The sequence below is a fragment of the Juglans regia genome, chromosome 12, assembly GCF_001411555.2.
Source record: "Juglans regia cultivar Chandler chromosome 12, Walnut 2.0, whole genome shotgun sequence".
NCBI lineage: Eukaryota > Viridiplantae > Streptophyta > Magnoliopsida > Fagales > Juglandaceae > Juglans > Juglans regia.
Genome location: NC_049912.1, coordinates 10,603,638 through 10,624,625, shown reverse-complemented (window position 1 = coordinate 10,624,625; position 20,988 = coordinate 10,603,638). Strand labels below are relative to the sequence as shown.

The following is a 20,988-nucleotide window of genomic DNA, read 5'->3' as shown; positions in this document are numbered from 1 at the left end:
AGGGCGTTTTTCCCCGGCCCATAGAATGTCATAGGCCCCAGCCATTGAGGGGAGGACTCACTAGAAAATAAAGTATGAGAGAATGAGAGGGGACAAGAAGGGACTAACGAAGGGGGTGTCATGAGGCATGGGAAAGCAATGTCAGCATAGGAAAAATGGAGAAGTGACATAAAATAAGGTGTAAGGTGTCATAAGAGAAAAATGAAGGAGGTGACTTAAAGCAAGTTTGGGGGGTAGGCGATAAAAGGCAAGGGGAAACCTACGGACTGGGGGGGCTGATTTTTTGACTTCTTTGGACTTGGGGATTTCTTCTTCATCCAGAGATCTCCAGAGAGAACCGATTCTCTAGTAAATAGCTATACAGCTTCCATTTTACAGTGAGAAATGAGAGCCTACGAGAGACTATAAACTAGTTTATTATAGTGGAGTCTCTCCTCCCCAATTCCCCGTGGACGTAGGCTCTTTATTTTCTGCATTTAAATACTGTTCATTGCTATGGACATATGAACCAACACCGTACAACCACACCGAACTACTGCTGGGGCTCACACACGGCACCGATCGAGACCTAGCTCTGAAGACCCGAGTTGCTGGGGCCTAGCCCAAGGGTGTGCGAAACACGACATCAACAAATATTATATATTTATTATAACTTTAAACAAGCTAATGGGTTGTTAAAAGAGCCTTAACTCAATCGAGCTGAGCTTAATGGGTTGTTTGATTTCATAAGCAAATTTCTACTTTTACAATCGAGCAGTTTAATCAAAGCATATATCGAGCATTTGTTTTATTTTAAACCCGCCCATTTTTTGGACGCTCTTGCATGCTACTATAAAAATGTCTTTTGTTTCAACCCACCCATTAAGATTGGAAGTTCTAGGTATAGAATTTTTGGTGGAGTTACTTCGAATAGCAATATCTGTTTGATGGATTGAATGGTGGAGCTATGAGTACTGGGACTGAAATTCAGCCTAGATTCTTCAAGATGCACTTTTTGCCCCAAGCAGGCCATCTACTTATTCAGAAAAATTGAAATGGCATGAGCTCCCCCTGTGATAGTTCTTTAAAAAATAATTAGGTTATTAGCAAATGGCAAGTATGAAATGGATAGATCTCCTAGACTGATACAAATACCTTGCAGTGTCCCATTTTTTCAAAAGATATAAGCTACCTCTGTATACTCATTCTACCGCTACATCTACACCACCCAAGTTGTCAGGATATCAAATAAATTGAACTACTTATACAAAACAAGTTTCAATTGTAGGTGACTTGCATACGTGGAAATATCTACTTCTAACAAAAGCAAGCAAAATTACATAAATCTGTCACTACAAATTATAGTGTTCTTCTTAATATCAAGGCTTTGCCATGGTTTAAATATGTTACTCGTGCCTCAAATATTCGAAGTGCTACCAAGATATATAGCCTATATAACGTATTTTGATCAGACACCCCCATCTGTGGAAGATGGTCATTAAAAATCACCTAGTTTCTTTATAATCAAGTGCTATTATGATACAAATGTTACTCATCCGATTTAATTGAACTAGCTCTTAAAAGATCACCCGTCTCTCCTAATTCAATATATGAACAAGAGGAATTGGTACATAGACCATCAATACTCATGCTATGGGTGCTGCTTGGATTCTGCCAGAAGTTATCCCTTACTGTCTTATATTTGGAATTAACGGCTGGATCAGAACGCAAGTCTTCAACGGTAGTTGCTCCTTCAAGCATGCTCACAACTTGGGACATTGTAGGCCTAAGAGTTGGGGATGCATTGGTGCACAAGAGAGCCACATTTAGCATCACTACGGCCTCCTCTGATGAATATTCTAATCCCAACTCTGGATCAACCAACTCCAATAAACTGCCTCTCTCTTGCAGAACATAGGCCTAGAAGAAACCCCCAATCAACCGAAAAAAAAAGGTTACCCTCAGAAAATTGTTACTAATTCAACATAAGGACATCATACCGTGTTAGGGCATCTTTTGGAATTTAAGAATTAAAACAACCTGGCATAATAATAAGTAAGCAGACAATAACAATGAAATCAAGCAGCCAAAATTCAATGATTAGAAAGGAGGGAGAGAGACGCACACCGAGAATAAACTATATCAATATTATAACCTATAAAGAATGTAATTAATCGAAAGATTTGTGAATCATTAATGTAAGAGTTATCAGAAACTTTAGAATCATTTGTAATATTAGCTAATTTATTGGATAATTAGCTAATTATTTGACAATGCGTGGTAAGATCAGGCAGGGTATTCTTTTAAAAGAATATATGTGTATATATATTACTTTGACGTATTTGCAACACCGATGATGGTTTGAATGTTTAGATGGGTGAAAACTTCAACTAAATAACACACCTTCAAAGAACAAAAAGGAAAGAAATTCTAAGCAATTTGAATTACCCAATCCAGAAGGTAAACAAATTCTTCCTTTGGACGATAATTTGTGTTGCTCTTTCCGCTGGCAATTTCTAATGCAACAACTCCAAAGCTATAAACATCTACTTTATTGGTCAAGTAACCACGCATTGCATATTCGGGAGCCATATAACCACTGCATAATCAAACAACACAAACAATTATTATGCAAAACAAGTAGGTTGAATCTTAAACTATGACATTTATGGTATCAAGTTTGAGGGCAAAGATGTTCAAGGGCGATGTATTGTGGGGATTGGAAGCTATAAGTACATGCAACCAAGAAATTCTCTTCAATTATGACCAAGCAATTGAAGGAAACCATGAATAGTCTGTGTCTGCTTAGATGATAGCATCTCTTTTATTATCCCTGACAAGTACAGATGAGTAAATAACTTCTTACAAGTTTGCGGTGTTGCTCTGAAAAAGAAGAATGTTAACCTCTATACTCTTATTAAAGCACTTACATAGTTCCTGCAACCCTGGTACTGATGTGGGTTTTGTCATCTTCAGTTAGCTTTGCCAAACCAAAATCAGAAATTTTAGCATTGTAATCTTCATCAAGCAACACATTGCTTGTCTTTATATCCCTATGAACAATTTTTAACCTCGACTCCTCATGTAGGTAGGCCAAACCTCTAGCAATACCTATGCAAATTTTCTGCCTGGTAGGCCAGTCCAGTTTCAATCTGCGTATTGTGTCCTTTCCTGGTTAAAATATAAGTTAAATTAAATTTTCTGAGCCTTTTATGACTAAAAGCTGTATTGTATGCGACATAATGTCGTAGATGGTAGAAAGTGCTCACCAAAAAGTGCGCGAGATAGACAATTATTTTCCATGTACTCATAAATCAGCAATAACTGGTTTCCTTCAATGCAGCATCCATACAACTTCACTAGATTTGGATGTTGTAGTGCAGATATCATTCCAATTTCATTCACAAATTCTCGATTTCCTTGCTTAGATTTTGAGGAGAGTTGCTTCACTGCAATTACAGTGCCATCTGATAACACACCCTATATCAGAAAGAAGAGACCTGATATTAGACTTAGCATTAACAAATGATAACCATGGAAATTAGCTTCCGAAATTTCATAACACTAGAGTATCATAAGTCCATATCTACTCCTTTTACAATGATATTTTACAGCTTTTGAGCCCTGATGCCTATTAGCTTTTAACGTCATGAAATCATCAGTGTTTAATTGGAGCCAATAAATCATTGTGAAAAGCACTTCTAAATTCCTTTGGAGATGGAGTAGCTCTAATAAACAGATCTCCTTCAAATCTTTCAAAAGTTGAAGTTGGACAATGACTGTAGCTACAAAGGTTGAAATTTTATAACACTAGAGTGCTGGAACAAGTAAAGTATTTATTAGGCATTTGTAGCTACAATCCCCTAGTCGTACAGTTTGACATAAATTTTGGTTTTGGAAATTGAGACAGAAAACAAGTTAAAGATGTAACACCCTGAGTTTTTGTGCAGTTTTCATTTTAGGAAATCTAGGGTTTCTCTAAAATTAGGGTTTCTATTTTTATAAGGTGGTTAGGTTAAGGATATGAACTTAGGCCTTTAAGCCCGTGTCTATTGTTTGAAAAATAATTAGTGTGTAAATAGGATTGGACCTTGAATGGTGGACTTAGATTTCAAAGGAATAGACGCTGGCTCATTAGGACCTATAAGGAGGCCCGGCCCATGAAATGGTAGGCAAACCCATGGATTTTCTTTGCCAAAGCCCACAACTAGCCCATGAAATTCAGCCCACATATACCATACCTGAATCCTGCCTGCATAGCCTTAATTCTATCTTCATGCACAAAACCTATACCTACTCCAAATACACAAAACCCATGGTAGCTAAAAGTCACCCTCACCCAAGAACCTCCATACACATCTTCTTCTCCATGTATGATACCAATTGCTTCTCTTTAAAAACATGACCTACATGCCCACCCTCTCTATTTTCTGCCCATTAACAAAAGCCCTACTGCTCTAAATCTTCCCTGCCACATACATGCTCTTGCACCATAGTTAAAGCCAACTCAACCAAGCTGCACCGTGCACAAGCCAGCCACTGAACCCAAGCTTCTATTTTAGGTTACTCTCTTCCCAGCTCCATAGATAGAGCACATGGGTTAGCAGTAGATTAAGGTATGAATAGGTATACAATATGGGCCACGTGTTAAGTATAGATGTTCTGTTAGGTTGATTGCAACATATGTGACTCACTAGGATTGAACATGGGCAGATGCATCGAGGTAATAGCAATAGGAATTTATATGTTTTAAGTGTTTCTATGCAATCATTAAATTATATAAGATTATGGACCGCATATGTGATAGGAGGAGACAAATTGGGTGTATTGATATTAGAAGGTAAATAGTACATTGGGGATGTACTAAGTGAACCTAGGATTGCTGCCATTTGAGTGGATTAGCATATGCTTCAGGTATGAATTGAAGGAATAACTTGTTTAAGAAAACAAGATAGGCTTTAATGGTTAGTTTAAATACACGAGGATCCAATTGATGGTCACAGGTAAATGCTTATAAGTTAGGTTTCACGATCTTGTTGCTATTTCAAGCAAAATAGGTAGTGTAAAGGTTTTGTGAGGTGACACGATTGTTATAGAAGGATGATTAATATGGATATAATGGAGTCATGATGTTAGGTCATGAATTTTTAAGGAGTCATTAAGGGTTAATAGCCACATGACACAAGTTGGTATACTAAGTTGCGTTAGAAGTTGCATATAATAGCGTGATTGATCTTAAAGGAGTAGTTCTATGATATGCAAGGCTTATGTTAAAGGTTCTATAGGAGGACATGATTAGGTTAAATAAATGGTTGAGAGATCATGAGTAGGCTCACTTGGCAAGGCTCTAGATTTAAATTGATTATGCACTTGAGTAGATTTTAATGCAGCGGTGTGCTTATATATAGGTGCCTATTGATGCACGAGTGGTTAACTGCGTAAAGTGAGTATTTGCATAAAGTTTGAGGTAAGTAATTGTGATCATACCCTTATTACTGTTTATGTAAAAAAGATGTTATTTTGCAAAACCAGACTACATGTATGTGTTTTAAATGATATCTGTATAAGCCTATTCTTTGGTAACCCATTTTACATGTACCCTCTTCTTATTATTATGATGCAAAATTTGAATGAAATGGATGTTTCAGGTTACCTATGCATATATATAGTATCACTATGTATTAAATGAATGAAAGACAAGGAAAGGAAGAGCATAATGTAAAGGAAAATAATACAAACGAAGCAGACAGTTAATAATTGACTGCATGAGGTAAATGTTTTAATAAAAAGGGCCATGGCCCATGACAGAGGAAATGGTGCCAGAATTGAAGGACAGATTGCAATGCTCGAATGCATCACTAGCAGTGCACCTAGTGATGGTCATTCTTGTGGAAGGCTAGTTTCTTACCCATTAGCTCTGAAAAGAGCCAATGTCACATAGATTCCTATCCCTAACTGTTGGAGAGTTTCCAAATTTATCCAGTCAACTCTCCCTGGATTATAGGAGAAATTTCTGTGATTATGTAAATATTCTTAGGAGATATTCTAGGAGATTTGTTAGCAATTGTTGTTCTTACCTTTTGTTATTCTTTCCTTTATTATTCTTTCCTTCTGGCTTATCCTTGTAGTCTATAAGACATACGGATTGTACCTTATTTTAGAAAATAAGAAATACTATTCCAATTCTTCTCCACTTCTAGATGGCACTGGGGTAACGATGTGTACAGGCCATATTCAATTTAAAGCAATGCTGTCACATAATGTGACTATGTTATTTCATGATGGAAAACCTATTTCCATATATGGTTACTGTATGAGATAGTTCCTAACTAAGTATTCTACTCATTTTTGTTTTAATTGTGTGAATGTCCCAGGTAATAATCAATGTGAGGAAAATGTTGCAGGAGAGGACTTGGTTCAGGGAGAAGATTTATGAGTCCTGGTTATTTATGGAAAATCTTAGTTCATGTTTTCATTTATTAATAAGTTATTAGCACAAGATTTTTTTTTTTTTTTTAGTTTTGGAATCTTTTATACTTGGATCTTAAGAAAATTTTTTAAAGTTAGTTTTGGAATCTTTTATACTTGGATCTTAAGAAAATTTTTTAAAGGTGTGTAGCATTCCAACCCTCATATTTTTCTAAAACTAGTATATTCTTAGACCCTAGAGGAATAAGGGTGTTACAAAAAAGTTTACAATTGTCCATTGTATAAATATTTGAAGTCATTCATATACATATACGTAGTTGCAATAGAATGGATCTCATACAAGAGAATCATGAAATTACCTTGTAAACTGACCCGAAACCACCTTCCCCAAGTTTGTTTGCTGGATTGAAGTTCTCGGTGGCAGCTCTGATCTGTCGTAATGTAAATAATCCTGTTTGCAGGTCAATACCTCTAAGCTCTGTCCAGAATACAGTATTGAATGTCAATAGAGAGAAGATACCATAATCTGTTTTGTTATATTCTTTTGCTAATTAATTATCTGTGTTGAAAAGGGAAAAAGAGAAACACGTGACAAGTTTGAACTTTCAAGGGCACCCATGGAATATGGACACCTCATAGTAGATATCCAAGTAGAGAGACTATGCTGTTAGACTTTTTTTCGCTCTCAAAGTTAACATAAAACCCATGACAAAGTAAATCAACCCAGTTTTCTAGAAAAATGATGGGAACGACAATTGTGACTAATATTCTAAGACAATTTTCATATGCAGGAAAAAAACACTTTAATTTTGATCTTTAAGGCAACTTATTATAGTCAAAGCGATACGTTTAAACATGGATTTGTAAAGATTGTCTGAAGTCATGCTAGTCGGGACTGTCTTGTGCTTGACCTGGTTCTGCTAGTATGATTCAAGGAGATGGCGAACTTGCATTGAATGTTGCTTCAAAAGGAAAAGAAAAAAAAAAAGATGAATTTGAAATTTCATGACCATATGTGGAATATGCCATATGGACACATTATATCATATACACAAGTCAAAACTAAGCTAATAGCTTTTTCTCATGAATTTAACATACACTGTGCAAGTAAGTGATCTCACTTTTCTCAAAAAATCATGATAATGAAAATTGTTGGTGAAATTTTAAGACTGCCTGCATATGCAGGAAAGACATAAAAATATTTATTTTTTAATCTTTTAGTGCAACTAAATGCACTCAAATGATATGTTAATGACAGATTTTTAAGGACTGTTTACAGTCAAGCGAATGTGGACTGCCTTATGCTTGACCTGGTTGTGCTAGTCGGTATGATTTGTTGGGAATATATTCTGACATGCTTTGTAAACTAGAGAATATGTAGAATAATAATAATAAATTAGAAAGAGAATCCGATGTTGAGGCACGTTATGATAGATGCTTTCCTTAAAGTAGATTTCGCCGCCTCCAATATTAAACATGCACTAGGCTTCTTGACAGTCTACTCCCAAGATACAACAACGTCGGTTCCCGTTAATCTCCTCCTCGGTGCACACAAAAGGAGATCCTCGAACCCGATATAAAATAGCCAAAGCCCAAAGAAAGAAAGACAAAGAGAAGGAGAAGTGTTTATCTAAGTTTTGTAGAGAATTTGGAGTTAATGAATTTGTGGGTGGGGTTCCCTATTTATAGAGAATGAAAGGGTACTTGTGAAAAGTCACAACTTATTTAAATGAAATGGTACATTTGAAGAGTCACATCACTTAAATAAAATGGTACATGTGAAGAGTCACATCACCTAAATGAAATGGTACTTATGAAAAGTCACAACTTATTTAAATGAAATGGTACATATGAAGAGTCACATCACATAAATGAAATGGTACTTATAAAAAATCACAACTTAAACGAAGTCACACTTTTGAGAAGTCACAACTTCTCAAGAATTAGAGAATACATTGAAAATGTTTCTAATTCACCAAAGGACACAACCCATTGTTTGGTTGGGAAACGGTTAAGGCTCATATCCCCAAGAGGCATACATTGGTTCAAGTACCAAGACACATTTTCATTTAAATCTAGACAATCGAACCGATACATTGAACAAAGGTAATGGTTTACATTATTTTTACTTTATATCAAATATTTTAATCATTTCTAAGTTGAAAAACCAACATGATTTACAGAAGCCTAAGGGGAATATTGGAAGCTGATGTGTCAATGTGGCTGAAGTAAATTCCATTTGACCCATTTGAAACTGGAGATGGTGAAACTGTGATGTGATGCACTAAATGGTGAGTGAATTACACTCTGACTACGTGGGGTGCAATTTTGATTTAGAGATGCTAATAAACAAAGATCTCACTAAGGATAGAAAAAATGTTTCATACCTTTGTTTGCAGAGCCATTGTCTCCCATCCAGCCTTTCCTCCACATTACACATAGGGCGAGAAGACCGAGAAGTACTACTGCAGCCACAACCACTATTATCAAATGATCTTTGTTGTCACCATCTGATGGAGGTTCAAAATCTGGAAGACAGGAATTATTTCAAGTCAACAAAATGAAAGGAAAAAAAAAAACTCAATCCAGTTAAACGCATGAAATGACCTAGTCTTATAAGCAAATCCCAAACTCATTGGGCTTTACTTCTGGTTACAAATCAATATTCATTTGATAACAGCTGAATTGTTCAAATTCGAACTTCTTTTTTTCCAATTTAGCATCATTTTTATGTCATCAAAGAATTTTACTTTTGACCTTTCTATAACTAATTCTTTTCATCCTATTTTAACATATTTTGCTTTGTAGTAAGGTTAGCAAACAACCTTTTTTTGCTTCCTTGCATGCAATGCATATGGAACAACATCCATTTATTTGTAACTCAGTAAGGAACTTTTAGGAGGTAAACTATTACCTTTGCTACAATTTTTGAAACAAAATCCTTAGGCAGAAGCATTTTTAAAAGCATCACAACAACCTCTCTCACATTCTCACTCTCAGAATTGTGCTGTTTAAGTAACAGGCAATATAGAAATGTACCTTGAAGAATTTCGAGCTTATAATTACTTACTAGGATCTACTGATATAGCTGATATGAGAGGACCATACTCTCCTCTATCAGGGATGCCTGTTGTCCCTTTTCCAGCCCAGTAAAAGTGTATCTTTAATGTACCGCTCGTGACAGCCGCAGTAAATGACTTTATAAGTGGCTTACCAGCTCCACCTGCCTCATCTTCTATATTGAAATTTTCCAATACCAACTTGTCCTGTATCAAAACATATAGTAAAGATTGTACTCATTTGTTTACAATCTGGACTGGAGAAAGTTTCTTTCTCAGTTGGTGCATATTGAAGTTTTCTTACCTGCATGTAGACATTAAATATGCGTTTCCCAAGGCTATTAAATGATCTATCATTTGTGAAAATAATCTCTGCAAAGTGAAGTTTAACAGTGTAGTTCCCATTCATGAGACAGAGTCCGTAGTATGTCAGAGAGAGGGGAGAAGCACGTGCTGTTGTGTAGAGTTCTGAATCAGGAACAGATATATTGGAAAATGCAGAGGTGTTGGTTTCAATGTAGATATCTGCTTCTACATCATTGTCCATGAAGTTACCGGTGCTGCTGAAAGCCCAGTTCTGACCCAAGTAAAACATCGAAGCACCTCTTTGTTCTCTATCTGCTTCATATTTGGTGCCATTGACACTGGCTTCCTTACCACCGCAATTAATGTGCAACAAGTAATGACCTATTTAAGTTTGGATAATTAGGGGAAATGTTCAAATAGTATCTTTCCAAACATCATAGCAGTACACATTGAAAGATAGGCTTACCTCAGGACTCAGTAAATCATATTCATTGTGCATCGCCATCTTCAGGTACAAAAGATGAGTCTTTCTAAATTATTTATTGAATTGACTCACCCTATACCTGATGGCTAATATTATCTTTTTTTCGTTCTTTTTCTTTCCTAGGGAATAGACGCATTGTTACTTATATTCTGCATAGTATAACAAAAAGTTCAAGTTACCTATTTCAAGCTTACTCCAAGGATTGAAGCAATTTACTCCATTCACATCACTGATAATAAAATCCCACAAAATCTAAAAATTGAAATCTGAATCTTTTATGTAGTTGTAAGTTATAATGAGCAAATGGGATGCAATATATACTTCTTTCTTTCTTTACTGAGAATTGCGCCTCTATACTGCTCTCCAACCTTGCAAGAAATATTTCACTGAACAATAGTTACCTCTTTCTTGCTGTATACGTTATCTAAGAAGAAGGAACAACTTGGCATAAAACAATATTAAGTACAGGTTTATTTCAAATAGTTACATTTTTAATTGTTCCACCAGGCCCTTCCCAAGTAGGCACCCTAAAATCCTAATTTTCCTTCCTTTTTCTTTGGGGGTGGGTGGGGGAGGGGGTAGTTGAGGATTTATTTACTAAATTCATTTATGTAGGTGTGGATCCATAAAATTAATGTTACAAAAATTGCCCCAAAAAAAGGAATTCAGTTCTAGATCGAGAAACTTACGCTCATTATTCGCAGCTGGACATGGGAAATTCCTTTTTAGGCATGGATGAATTCTACTTCTACAACAGATGGAAGAGATGTTTGAGCTTATATCTTAAATACAAACACGTCAATCTGAAGCTATTATTCCAAAACTGCAACCATTGACAATTGTTTAACCTCTTACAGTTAATAATAGATTATATTATTACACAAGAACAAAATCTTACAATTTATCTTCTGCCGAGTAGCTCTCCACTAAGTTTCTGCAAAATCGAATCAAATAGTTGTTGTCACTATACATTGTTGATGGCAAAATAAAACATAAGAGAAGAAAATACTCACACACTCCCACGTGGACATTCTGCAGGACTCGAGCTCTCCCAAGTGAAGTTATTGTAAGAGACATCCCTATATCAAATATCAAGAAATGAGAAAATAATCCTATTTTTTCATATGTAGCTGCTGCAAGCTTTGTGTTTCTTAAAGTTAGAATCAGAGGATCAAAGTTCATAAAGAAAGTCGTATTATAAGTTTTGCATGGTGCATCATACTTTTCAATAAATATAGCATGGTGCTCCAAATGCAACCAGATCCAAGTGGAACCAAACAATTATCAAAATGTATCTTTGTTTCTATTAAAGGCTTACAAAGGGGAGATGGTAATGTGAGAAAAAGAGTCAAGGAATTACATACGCATTCTTGTTTCTTCCTAGGAGCCATCCGGGTATGCTTCCAGTGAGCCTGTTTCCTGTCAAATAGCTAGGACAAAGCAACATGCATATCTTAAATGATAGCATTACCAAGGTTGTAAACAGAAAATTTTGTTAATTGGGAATTCACATACATGAGATCTACATCAGCAAGTTGGACAAAGGTCATTGGAATTTCACCAGTTAAGTCGTTAAAGCTGAGGTCTCTATATTAATAAAGGAAAGTGGATATTAGTTTCTACCAAAAAAAGAAATATCAAATCCTTATATATACATGTGAATAAGTCATGAATAATGGAGTGCGGGAATGTTAACTACAACAATTATGCAATTGTGTAATTGTGCAAACTTCACCAACAAAAGAAAATCTTATAACCTTCTGTCATATAAGTTTCATGTGAATGATAGAAGAACTTTAAGATCCATACTATGTCATATTCTAGGTATCACAAGAGGAAAGCATTTTTCAATTAGAAAGATACTGTAATTCTTGTTTGAGACTGGTCTGAAAAATTCATTGTAGTTTCACTTCTCCACCTCTTCCGGGGAAAAAAACAAATAATAATAATCATGAAATGTTAGAAATTAGTTATGAGACAAAACTAGTGGATAAAGAAGCATCTAAAATACCTACCTAAAGAATGTTGGGTTTACATCATATGATGTAAAAGGGCATAACTTCCAAAAGAAAATACAGGCAGAATATGCTTATCATAACTAACTTACATTTATGTAAAGCTTTCGCAAACTAAAATAGTCTAAAGACTCTAAACTCTCGCTTGTCCATGGGATTTCATTTGGGTACTTCTTTTTCCTTGGAATAAAACTAGAAAAGAAGTCCCTCCTGCCTGCTATCATTGTTAGATTTTTTAAAAATCTGCATGCCATGCAATGAGCAAAATTGTTTCCAGCCTTTCCACACACTCTTCAACTGAATACTTAAATTTATCTTTTTTTTTCTGATAAGTAAGAAGTAATTTTATTAGAGATGACTGTATAGGTAAAGCCCATGTACACAGTTAGTATACAGCAGAAAACACCTAAATACATTCTAGAAAACAGAAAGCGGCAAGAGAAAATCATGAATAGAAGCTCCGTTAATCACTAAAGCAGAAAACCAAAACAAGAAAGAGTGCACAAAGAAATTCCAGAATTGCTCCAAAGTACTCTCCTTGTCATTAAAACACCGCTCATTCCTTTCCATCCAAATGCACCACATAAGACACAAAGGAACCATCTTCCAAGCCACATCCATTTGAGAACAACCATGGAGCCCATTCCAACACACAAGAAGATCAACCTCTCTCAAAGCATCACTCAAGCCAAACTGATTCTACAAAAAATGCCATCCCACAAAGCTCTTGCCACCTCACAATGCAAGAGTAGATGATCCACGGTTTCCCCATTCTTTCTACACATGAAACACCAATCCATACCTATAATACCCCGCTTCCTTAAATATTGAACGTCAAAATTTTCCCAAGAGAGGCAGTCCAAGATTTTTCTGTTAAGAATCCAACAATATTAAATATTGTTGGATTCTTAACTATGATTCTCAGCAATAGAGAAAACAAAGTTTTTGGATTCATTGAGGTTTTTAGCCTCCTTGGTAGAGTAGTTTTGTATTTCTAAATAATAATGATAAAAACATTTATTGATATGCAACATTACGTTCCTAAGAATGCAATAAGAAACTACCTATAAAAATATGAATGAAATAAGAAACTAAATCTAATAAACCTATAGTACTATTTTCATATGAGACTTTATTTGATATTTCCTGTCCAAATCCAAATCAAATAACATAGCTCAATCAAATAATAATTCCCATATTAACAATAACAATTGATAAGAGTTGCTCTTTTTTCCTATATTATTGATAAAAGTTACTTGATTGTGTCATGTATGATGTGTGCATTTGGAGGGGAAGAAGTTATTGGCGCATCAAGATTGCAAAAGGGTGATGGAGGAGCTTTTCCATGATTCACTTGATATTTTCCGAATTCTTCTGTTTCTAGTTTTCAGGACTTTCTTGCTCTTTTTCCTTTTGATGTTTTGGTGCTCCTTTTGTCCATGTCTACGTCGGTAGCATCCTCATAGCTTTCGATTAAAGAAAATCCTGATAAACTTTTATTTGATATCTTCTTTCCTAACCAAGTCAAACAACCTAACCTAATCAAATAATGATTATCTACTTGTTGACAGCAACCATTGATATCAGTTACTGGCTTGATAACAATAGCTACTGATAACAATTGACTATGGCTGACTTACTCAATGACTGTAATAATATTGTGCAGGGAGAATCACGTGGATGATCAAAACCATTTTCATAATCACCTTCTAACATCATATAGCAACCTATCCTCCATGAATTCTTTATTAATTGAGGTTTCCCAAGAGAACATGGAAAATTGAGAAGGTCCTCAGAGCCATCTCTTGAACTACTCACAAAATTTTAAGTTTTTCCATATATCCAATATATCCAGGGATCTCTCCATAAATTTGGCACTTCCTCAGTATCCTGCAGCACAACATTGAAGTTACTAAAAGTATAATTTCAGAGTATGAGAAGAATAAATCACATAGGGAATTCAACTGACAGCGTCTTCATGGATTCCATATTACTCAATGGTGGGAAAGTAGATCGTTGACCTTTTAAGTCAGTTATCCTCCTAAAATCATAAAAGAACATAAACAATTACTCGTATGTTCAATTTTTTTAAAACAAGGAAATATATGATGCTGTAGTACATTCATACAGATCACTTAAGCTTCTTAAGGCAGAAATGCTTGAAGGTATTGGCCCCTCGAGAAAGCAACCCCCCATATGCCTGACAGATAATGCGTTTGTGATCAATAGGAGCATACACTATGATGCAGTAAGCTACATGTAGGAAACTTACAGTTTCTTAATCTGTGTCCAATTACCAATGAAATCAGGTATCTTTCCAGAGAAATTATTGTCGCTTACCCTCCTAAAACGTATCATAGAAACTAACATAAGAAGTCACTCTGGCAAACATCATTGTTTCAGGCACACACTACATACGAAGCTTCAAATGGAATAACATAAGAAATAATTGAATCAAATTATAACATCCACTAACACTGTATGGTAGGTAGTAATCATGAAATATCAAAATAAGATTTGTATTGAGTAAAAGCTAATAGTTATAATTTGTTTTCTATATATCTTTGGCACTATGACAAGTTTCTAATGCACAGCTAGAAAGAACTTGTTGTTCATATATATGGCTTACTTGTCTTGTCCAGCCTGGTATTATGATACTGGGTTAAGAAATATATCATGAATTTAATGAAGATGCTCAGTACTCACATATCAGTCAAGTTGGTTAACTTGGCAAGCTCAATTGGCAGTTCTCCTGTAAAAGCATTTGAGGACAGGATACTGCAAAAAGATAATAAAGGAGTCATAAGTATTACATTATGGGAATCAGTAAGGTCCATTTTAATGATTAATGTAGTGAAGAAGGTGATAAAGATTTACAGTTTTTGTAAATTGATCAACTTTCCAATTTCGGGTGGAATGGGTCCTGAGAATCTGTTTACCTCAATGCTCCTGTAAAATGAATAAATTTCTAATAATTTAGAAAATGCATCTGAATATTTTTTGAAGCCATTTATAGAGCTGGAAAAGTTAAAGTAGCTATGCAAAGCCCCCATTTAAATAGAGTGGGTTGACAGGTTCTGCAGATGAATCTTGTGTGGCTCAATTTCATTACGAGTCTTTTTTTTTTTAAACTTTAAATCCCACAGAAAAGAATTCTAATATAATATCATAAAATGTTATAAAAATTGCAAATGGATTGATGGATTGTTTCACGTTAGCCTTGACAAATTGATTGGATAGGCCTTTATTACAGCTGACATAGAAAGGTCACAAAAATTGAAGGTGATTCAGTTTTAGAGACCCAAGTCTACTGTGCACAAAACCCAAAACAGTTACACCTTAATTTTAATGACTTGTGTGATTGCATCATTTTTTTTTATCATTAATAAAAGTTTCATTAAAAGGTAGAAAGGTGCAATCCAAATACAGAAGACATGTATTAAGTGATTACCTATCTGGAAAGAGAATAAGTTACAAGAAAAACTGGTAAATTAAGCCATTGAAGTCTAAAGAATCTGTCGAGCTGAGTAGAGTATTCAGAAAGAAAGTCTTGAGCTCCTCCATTGTCTGTTTATGATCCTCAAAATAACTTTAGTTTCTTTCCCTCCAAATACACCACACGAGGCAAGTAGCCCTCTTCACGAAACAAAAAGGTCAACTATTCTTTTGGACATGACCCATTCCAAACCAACCCAGCTGAAAAAATAAATCACTCTACAAAAGTCATATCCGAGTATCTAGAGTCTTTAAATTTTTTATTTTTTTTGGGTAGATTAATTTCGAAATTTGAGTTGTTGTTTCATTGTTTGAAGGTTTAGAATTAGATAAATGCTTGGTGCACAAAAAGAATTACAAATAGTTGTTATACAAATTGACATGGCTTGATATGGTAGATCAGATTATAAAGCTCTTTTTATTTTGGGGTAGATTAACAAATCATATCAAATCACCTCAGTTTGTAAGGTTTCATTTTGTATGTTTCTTCATAAACCTAACACTTTTCTTAGAATTAATTGATTTAAGTACTGGTTTGTACAACAGGCAAGTTGATGATACTTGCCTAATTGGGTCTAGTATAGGAAAAGAAAAACTTACCAAAACTGGGATGGGCACTAACCAACACAAAGGAAGCTTCCTAGAATCTTACCCAAAGAAATTGCATAATATCACATACTACTGCTTTTTTCTATAAAACATAGTTGATAAAACGATAATTTGATAATTTTGTAACACATATGATCATAAGCAGATTCCATTATTGTTGTAAAATGGTGCAAGTCTAACCTTAATCACCAGCATCAACTCGTAATAATTGTGACAAAAATAAATCGTGAATATGAAAGTAATCAAAGAATGATTCCAACATACAAGTTTTTGAGGGTGGTGATCCAGGTGAGAACTGTTGGGAAGGGACCTGACAAGCTGTTCCCCATTAGAGAGCTGCGTATACAATTAACAAAACATGTAACTTCCAACTAGGATACTCTTCTTAAGTGGTAACCGATTGAAAGCTGGGAGAGGGTGCTTACAGCTCGACCAAGTGCATGGTAGCCCATTGGGGAGGTATTGAACCAGTGAGGTAGTTTCGACTGAGATCTCTGTACAAAATGAAGTGCTTGGAATTAGCCAATGGTGATTCACTATTTATGAAGAAATTTATGGGCCTAACTCATCTCATAAAACCAGTTCAACAAGAGATGATTGCTCATTTCTTATAAACATACCCAAGACCTTGTCCACGGGCAATGTGAGATTATTCCTCAACAGTGAATAAATTCATGGGCCTAACTCATGTCATAAAACCGGTTCTACAAGAGATGAATGCTCATTCTTATAAACATGCCCAAAACCTTGTCCACAAGCAATGTGAGATTATTCTTCAACACCCTCCCTCACGTGCATGCCAGTATTTTTCCTAATCCTTGTGACGGGATAAGTAGTATGGGTCCCCATTCGTCCTATGGCAGGCTCTGATACCATGAAGAAATTTATGGAACTAACTCATCTCATAAAACCGGTTTAACAAGAGAGGATTGTTCATTCCTTATAAATATGCCCAAGACTTTGTCCACAGGCAAAGTGAGATTATTCCTCAACAATTCACATGATAGAACACATGGAAGCTTAAAAAAGATAAAACAATTGTAAATGGTTACTTAGTTCAAATTAGAGGAGTACTGCTTTCTTGCTTACAATTGTTTGAGGTAGGGAAGCTTGGAAAACTCTGGTGGTAGAGTACTTGATAGATTTTGCGCCTTCATAGCTCTGCATATATCTCTAAAGCAAATTAGATGAACATGGCATTCATAACAACAGAACCATTCTACATCTGGAATCCAGAAAGTACAGAAAATAAAGCATACTTAAAAATATCTTTCACTTATAGGTTTACATTTTGTTTTGAATATTAATTAATAAAGCAGGAAAAAGGTTTTTTTGGTAGATTTGATTCGACACATTTCTAATAATGGCAGATGTATGGATTATTGTAAAAAAGTGAAAAAAATAAAGGAAGAAATAATACTATTAGCAAGTTAAAAGGAATGTCTGATAATGGCAGATGTATGGACTACAGGTTTACATCCTCTGACTGAAGTTTTTTTGCCATGTTTTGGATAGTTTTTTCTTTTCCAAACATCCATGGTCAAAAACTCAAGCCAGAGTGGCTTCCAAAATCACCAAAAAAAAAAAAAAAAAAAAAAAGAACTTCTAACATGGATAGTTTTGGATACCATGTGAGCTCGTTTGGATAGTAAGATGAGATGAGATGGTTTTAAATGAGTTAAATAAAATATTGATATAATATTATTTTTTAATATTATTATTGTTTTAGGATTTGAGAAAGTTGAATTATTTATTATATTTTATATGAAAATTTAAAAAAATTGTAATAATGAGATAAGATAGATTTAGAGTGTTTCTGTATCCAAACTTAAGAAATAAGAAAAAGTGAGTAAGAATGGAGGAACCCCCATGTGCTGGCAGAGTGGCCCAAGTAGAAACAAAGAACTCGTATACTTTGCATATACCAAGGGACAGACAGTTTTAATTATTGATTTAATTGATAGGTAAAAAAGAGCATAATCATAATATGGTTGTATGCGTTAATAATTTGGTTTCAGACATATATTTTTTTCCCAAATTGTTATTTGTAAAAAATATTTTTTTTTTCCTTACCAAACATCTATGGTCGAAAACTACCTAGTCAGAGGAATTTAGAACAAATGAAAAAGAAAAAATAAAGAAATCAAAGCAAATATAAAATAAAATAAAAGAACATGAAAAGTTTAGTATTGTTTGATGAGTAGGTTCAAACATGCTCATTGAAACTTCTGTGCGAGACCTAAGCACAACAGCATTAGTGGAATTTCTTGGCCAACCCAACATCCCCATCCAAAGTTGCTCGACCCAAAACCGATTTATTAGGGGTGAAAAAAAAAAAAAAAGGTTAAACAAGGACCGGATTGGTACGAGTTCAGTCCAATCTAGTACTGATTTCATTTTTTTCAAAACCGGTTGAAATCGACCCGGTTCCCCTTTTTCTTTTCCTAATACCGGACCGGACGGTTAAAATATATATATATTTTTAATTTTTTATATTATATAAAATATTTGATTTTTTATATTATATATAATTTTTATATATAATTATAAAAATTATATATAAAATAATTTTGTATTATATGATAAATTACTAATTAATATATTATTAAATTTAAAAATCTTATATAAATAACTATATATTATCACTATAGTCTATTGTACTAGTAGTTATACTAATACAATAGCACTGTATATTATAATATACTATAATGTATCATTATATTATATATTATAATATATTACTATAGTCTATAATATAATTATAATATATATTATAATATACTATAATATATTATTACTATATTATTATATACTATAAAATATATACTACATAATATATTGAAAAAATTGGATCGAAAGTATCGGTTTAAGGTTGTAATCAGTGCGGTATCGGTTCTTTAAATCTCAAAACCGATATATATTAGTTGAATTCTAAAATATGTCCAAAATCAGATTAAACCATTGAGTACTGCTAGAGCCACCGCTGCTGGCTCCCGCTGGCTCTAGCATTTGTTTTCTTATGTGTTTTTTTTCAGTTATTTTTTATAGAAATTTTTTTAATAATCTTAAATATTTAACAAAAATAAAATAAATTTAGAATATTATTAAAAAACACTTCCTTAATCATAAAGTTAAATAGTTCCTTATTTTACTTTGTGATTAAGGAACTATTTTTTAATGATATTGTAAATTTTTTTTATTTTTTAAAAATATTAAAAAATATTAAAAAAATCTATATAAAAAAGGAATTAAAAAAAAACATATAAAAAAAACATACCGGAGGTAGGTCTAGTATTATTCTAAACCATTACACTCCTATCTATATAGATAAGTTCACCCATGTGCTTTACCAATCAACAGTTGATACGACACACTCCCTTGGTTTTGCAGTCATTGTCTCTTCCCCCCCACCCCCCCTCTCTCTCAGCCTCAGCTAAGAGAGTCCCTAAAGAAAATTAATCATAACAGAAAGATCAGCACGTAAAAGCCTTGGAGAAAACATTACCACAGAGAGAGAGAGACAGAGAGAACAAAATGAGGAAAAGCAATAGAGAATCAGAGATGTATGTACATCTTTACGACATGGCAAGAGGAATTGCCGTTGAAGGTACAGTCGCATGTCACATTGCTTTCAAAGCCTTTTCTTTCACCCAATCTCTGCCAATTCCCTTCTCCACTGCAGGGATCTATTCCAAAATCCCAATCTTTCTTCCCCAGTTTCTTCCCTATCTTCTTCAGTATCTCCACTGCACCAAACAAAACAAACCCAAAGAAGTATCAAGTCACCAGTTTGGCTACCGGGAAAATATAGGCAGAAAAAAAAAATCCCATTTGAATAATCATGGATTTTCTTAAGAAACAATCTTCTGCATTCTTTCTTTATTGAGGCAGTATATGAGCATTCAACATAAGCAACAATAATCTTTTCAGACAAAACAAATGATTAATCATAGGCTGTAATCTTAACTAATTGTAACCCAGATCAGTTGGTAGAGGCTAATGCAACAATTTGGGAATAGCTGAACTGAGTTCATTCAACAATAACAAATGAATTACGAAATTTCTGCTTTCTCTTCTTCGTCTCCAAGTCTAAAGGGGTGTAGAAGATGACAGATTTTGATACCTTCGTCACTGTGAAGTTTAGCGGTGGCTGCCAATCCAATGGTTGCAAATGATAACATTGTAGTGTAGAAGACGACGAGTGCAAGAAGCAGTTTTGGAATTGCAAAAACAGCTCCCATTGGGAATAAGAATTTGTGTAGAAGCTGAGAATATCAGTCTCAGCTCAGCATTTAAAGCAGAGGGAGAGATACTGTAACCGAGTTAATGAATGTGTCAGGCTATGGCTGCCCGAGAATACCGAGGACCGAATGTAGTCCGTATAGAAAGGACAAAAATACTCCAAGAAATTGTGGACCACGTTGTGAAATTATGATTACTACCGCGTCACGAATTCTAGGATTCACTCAAGTACTGAAAGGGCCCCTAGTGAAATTATACAACCATTAAAACTAAAATCTTAAGAAATTGATATTTGTAATTATGGGTTATGTAATTATTATGTAATTATTTAAAAAAATAATAAATATAAGATTTATATAAAATAAATTAT

The 20,988-nt window shown here is 34.4% G+C and overlaps 1 protein-coding gene across 2 annotated transcripts; it reads right to left on the bottom strand.

The window, feature by feature from the left end:
• Positions 1–1,477: 1,477 nt before the first annotated feature.
• On the bottom strand, positions 1,478–20,683 carry LOC109021842 (probable LRR receptor-like serine/threonine-protein kinase At1g07650). 2 transcript variants are annotated; one of them, XM_035683608.1, is made up of 24 exons: positions 20,500–20,683; positions 19,948–20,122; positions 17,466–17,549; positions 16,802–16,870; positions 16,641–16,712; positions 15,150–15,221; positions 14,979–15,050; positions 14,545–14,616; positions 14,401–14,472; positions 14,242–14,313; positions 14,091–14,162; positions 11,773–11,844; positions 11,622–11,687; positions 11,271–11,336; positions 11,156–11,191; positions 10,947–11,005; positions 9,772–10,154; positions 9,479–9,674; positions 8,796–8,936; positions 6,768–6,886; positions 3,249–3,459; positions 2,910–3,150; positions 2,428–2,578; positions 1,478–1,899 (listed from the first exon to the last, which is right to left on the bottom strand). In XM_035683608.1, the coding sequence occupies exons 1-24, from the start codon at positions 20,615–20,617 to the stop codon at positions 1,528–1,530; spliced, it is 3,063 nt and encodes a 1,020-aa protein (XP_035539501.1). In that variant the 5' UTR covers positions 20,618–20,683; the 3' UTR covers positions 1,478–1,527. The 2 variants fall into 2 exon arrangements, with proteins under 2 accessions (XP_035539501.1, XP_035539502.1); XM_035683609.1 differs by having other exon boundaries at positions 17,466–17,537.
• Positions 20,684–20,988: the final 305 nt, after the last annotated feature.

Excerpts from the sequence above, each read along its gene's own strand:
- LOC109021842 (XM_035683608.1), bottom strand. The coding sequence starts at position 20,617 with ATGGGAGCTGTTTTTGCAATTCCAAAACTGCTTCTTGCACTCGTCGTC. Across the intron at positions 6,887-8,795 it reads CAATGGCTCTGCAAACAAAG|AGCTTAGAGGTATTGACCTG; the intron begins GTATGAAACATT and ends TATTCTGGACAG. Across the intron at positions 3,151-3,248 it reads TCTATCTCGCGCACTTTTTG|GAAAGGACACAATACGCAGA; the intron begins GTGAGCACTTTC and ends TATTTTAACCAG.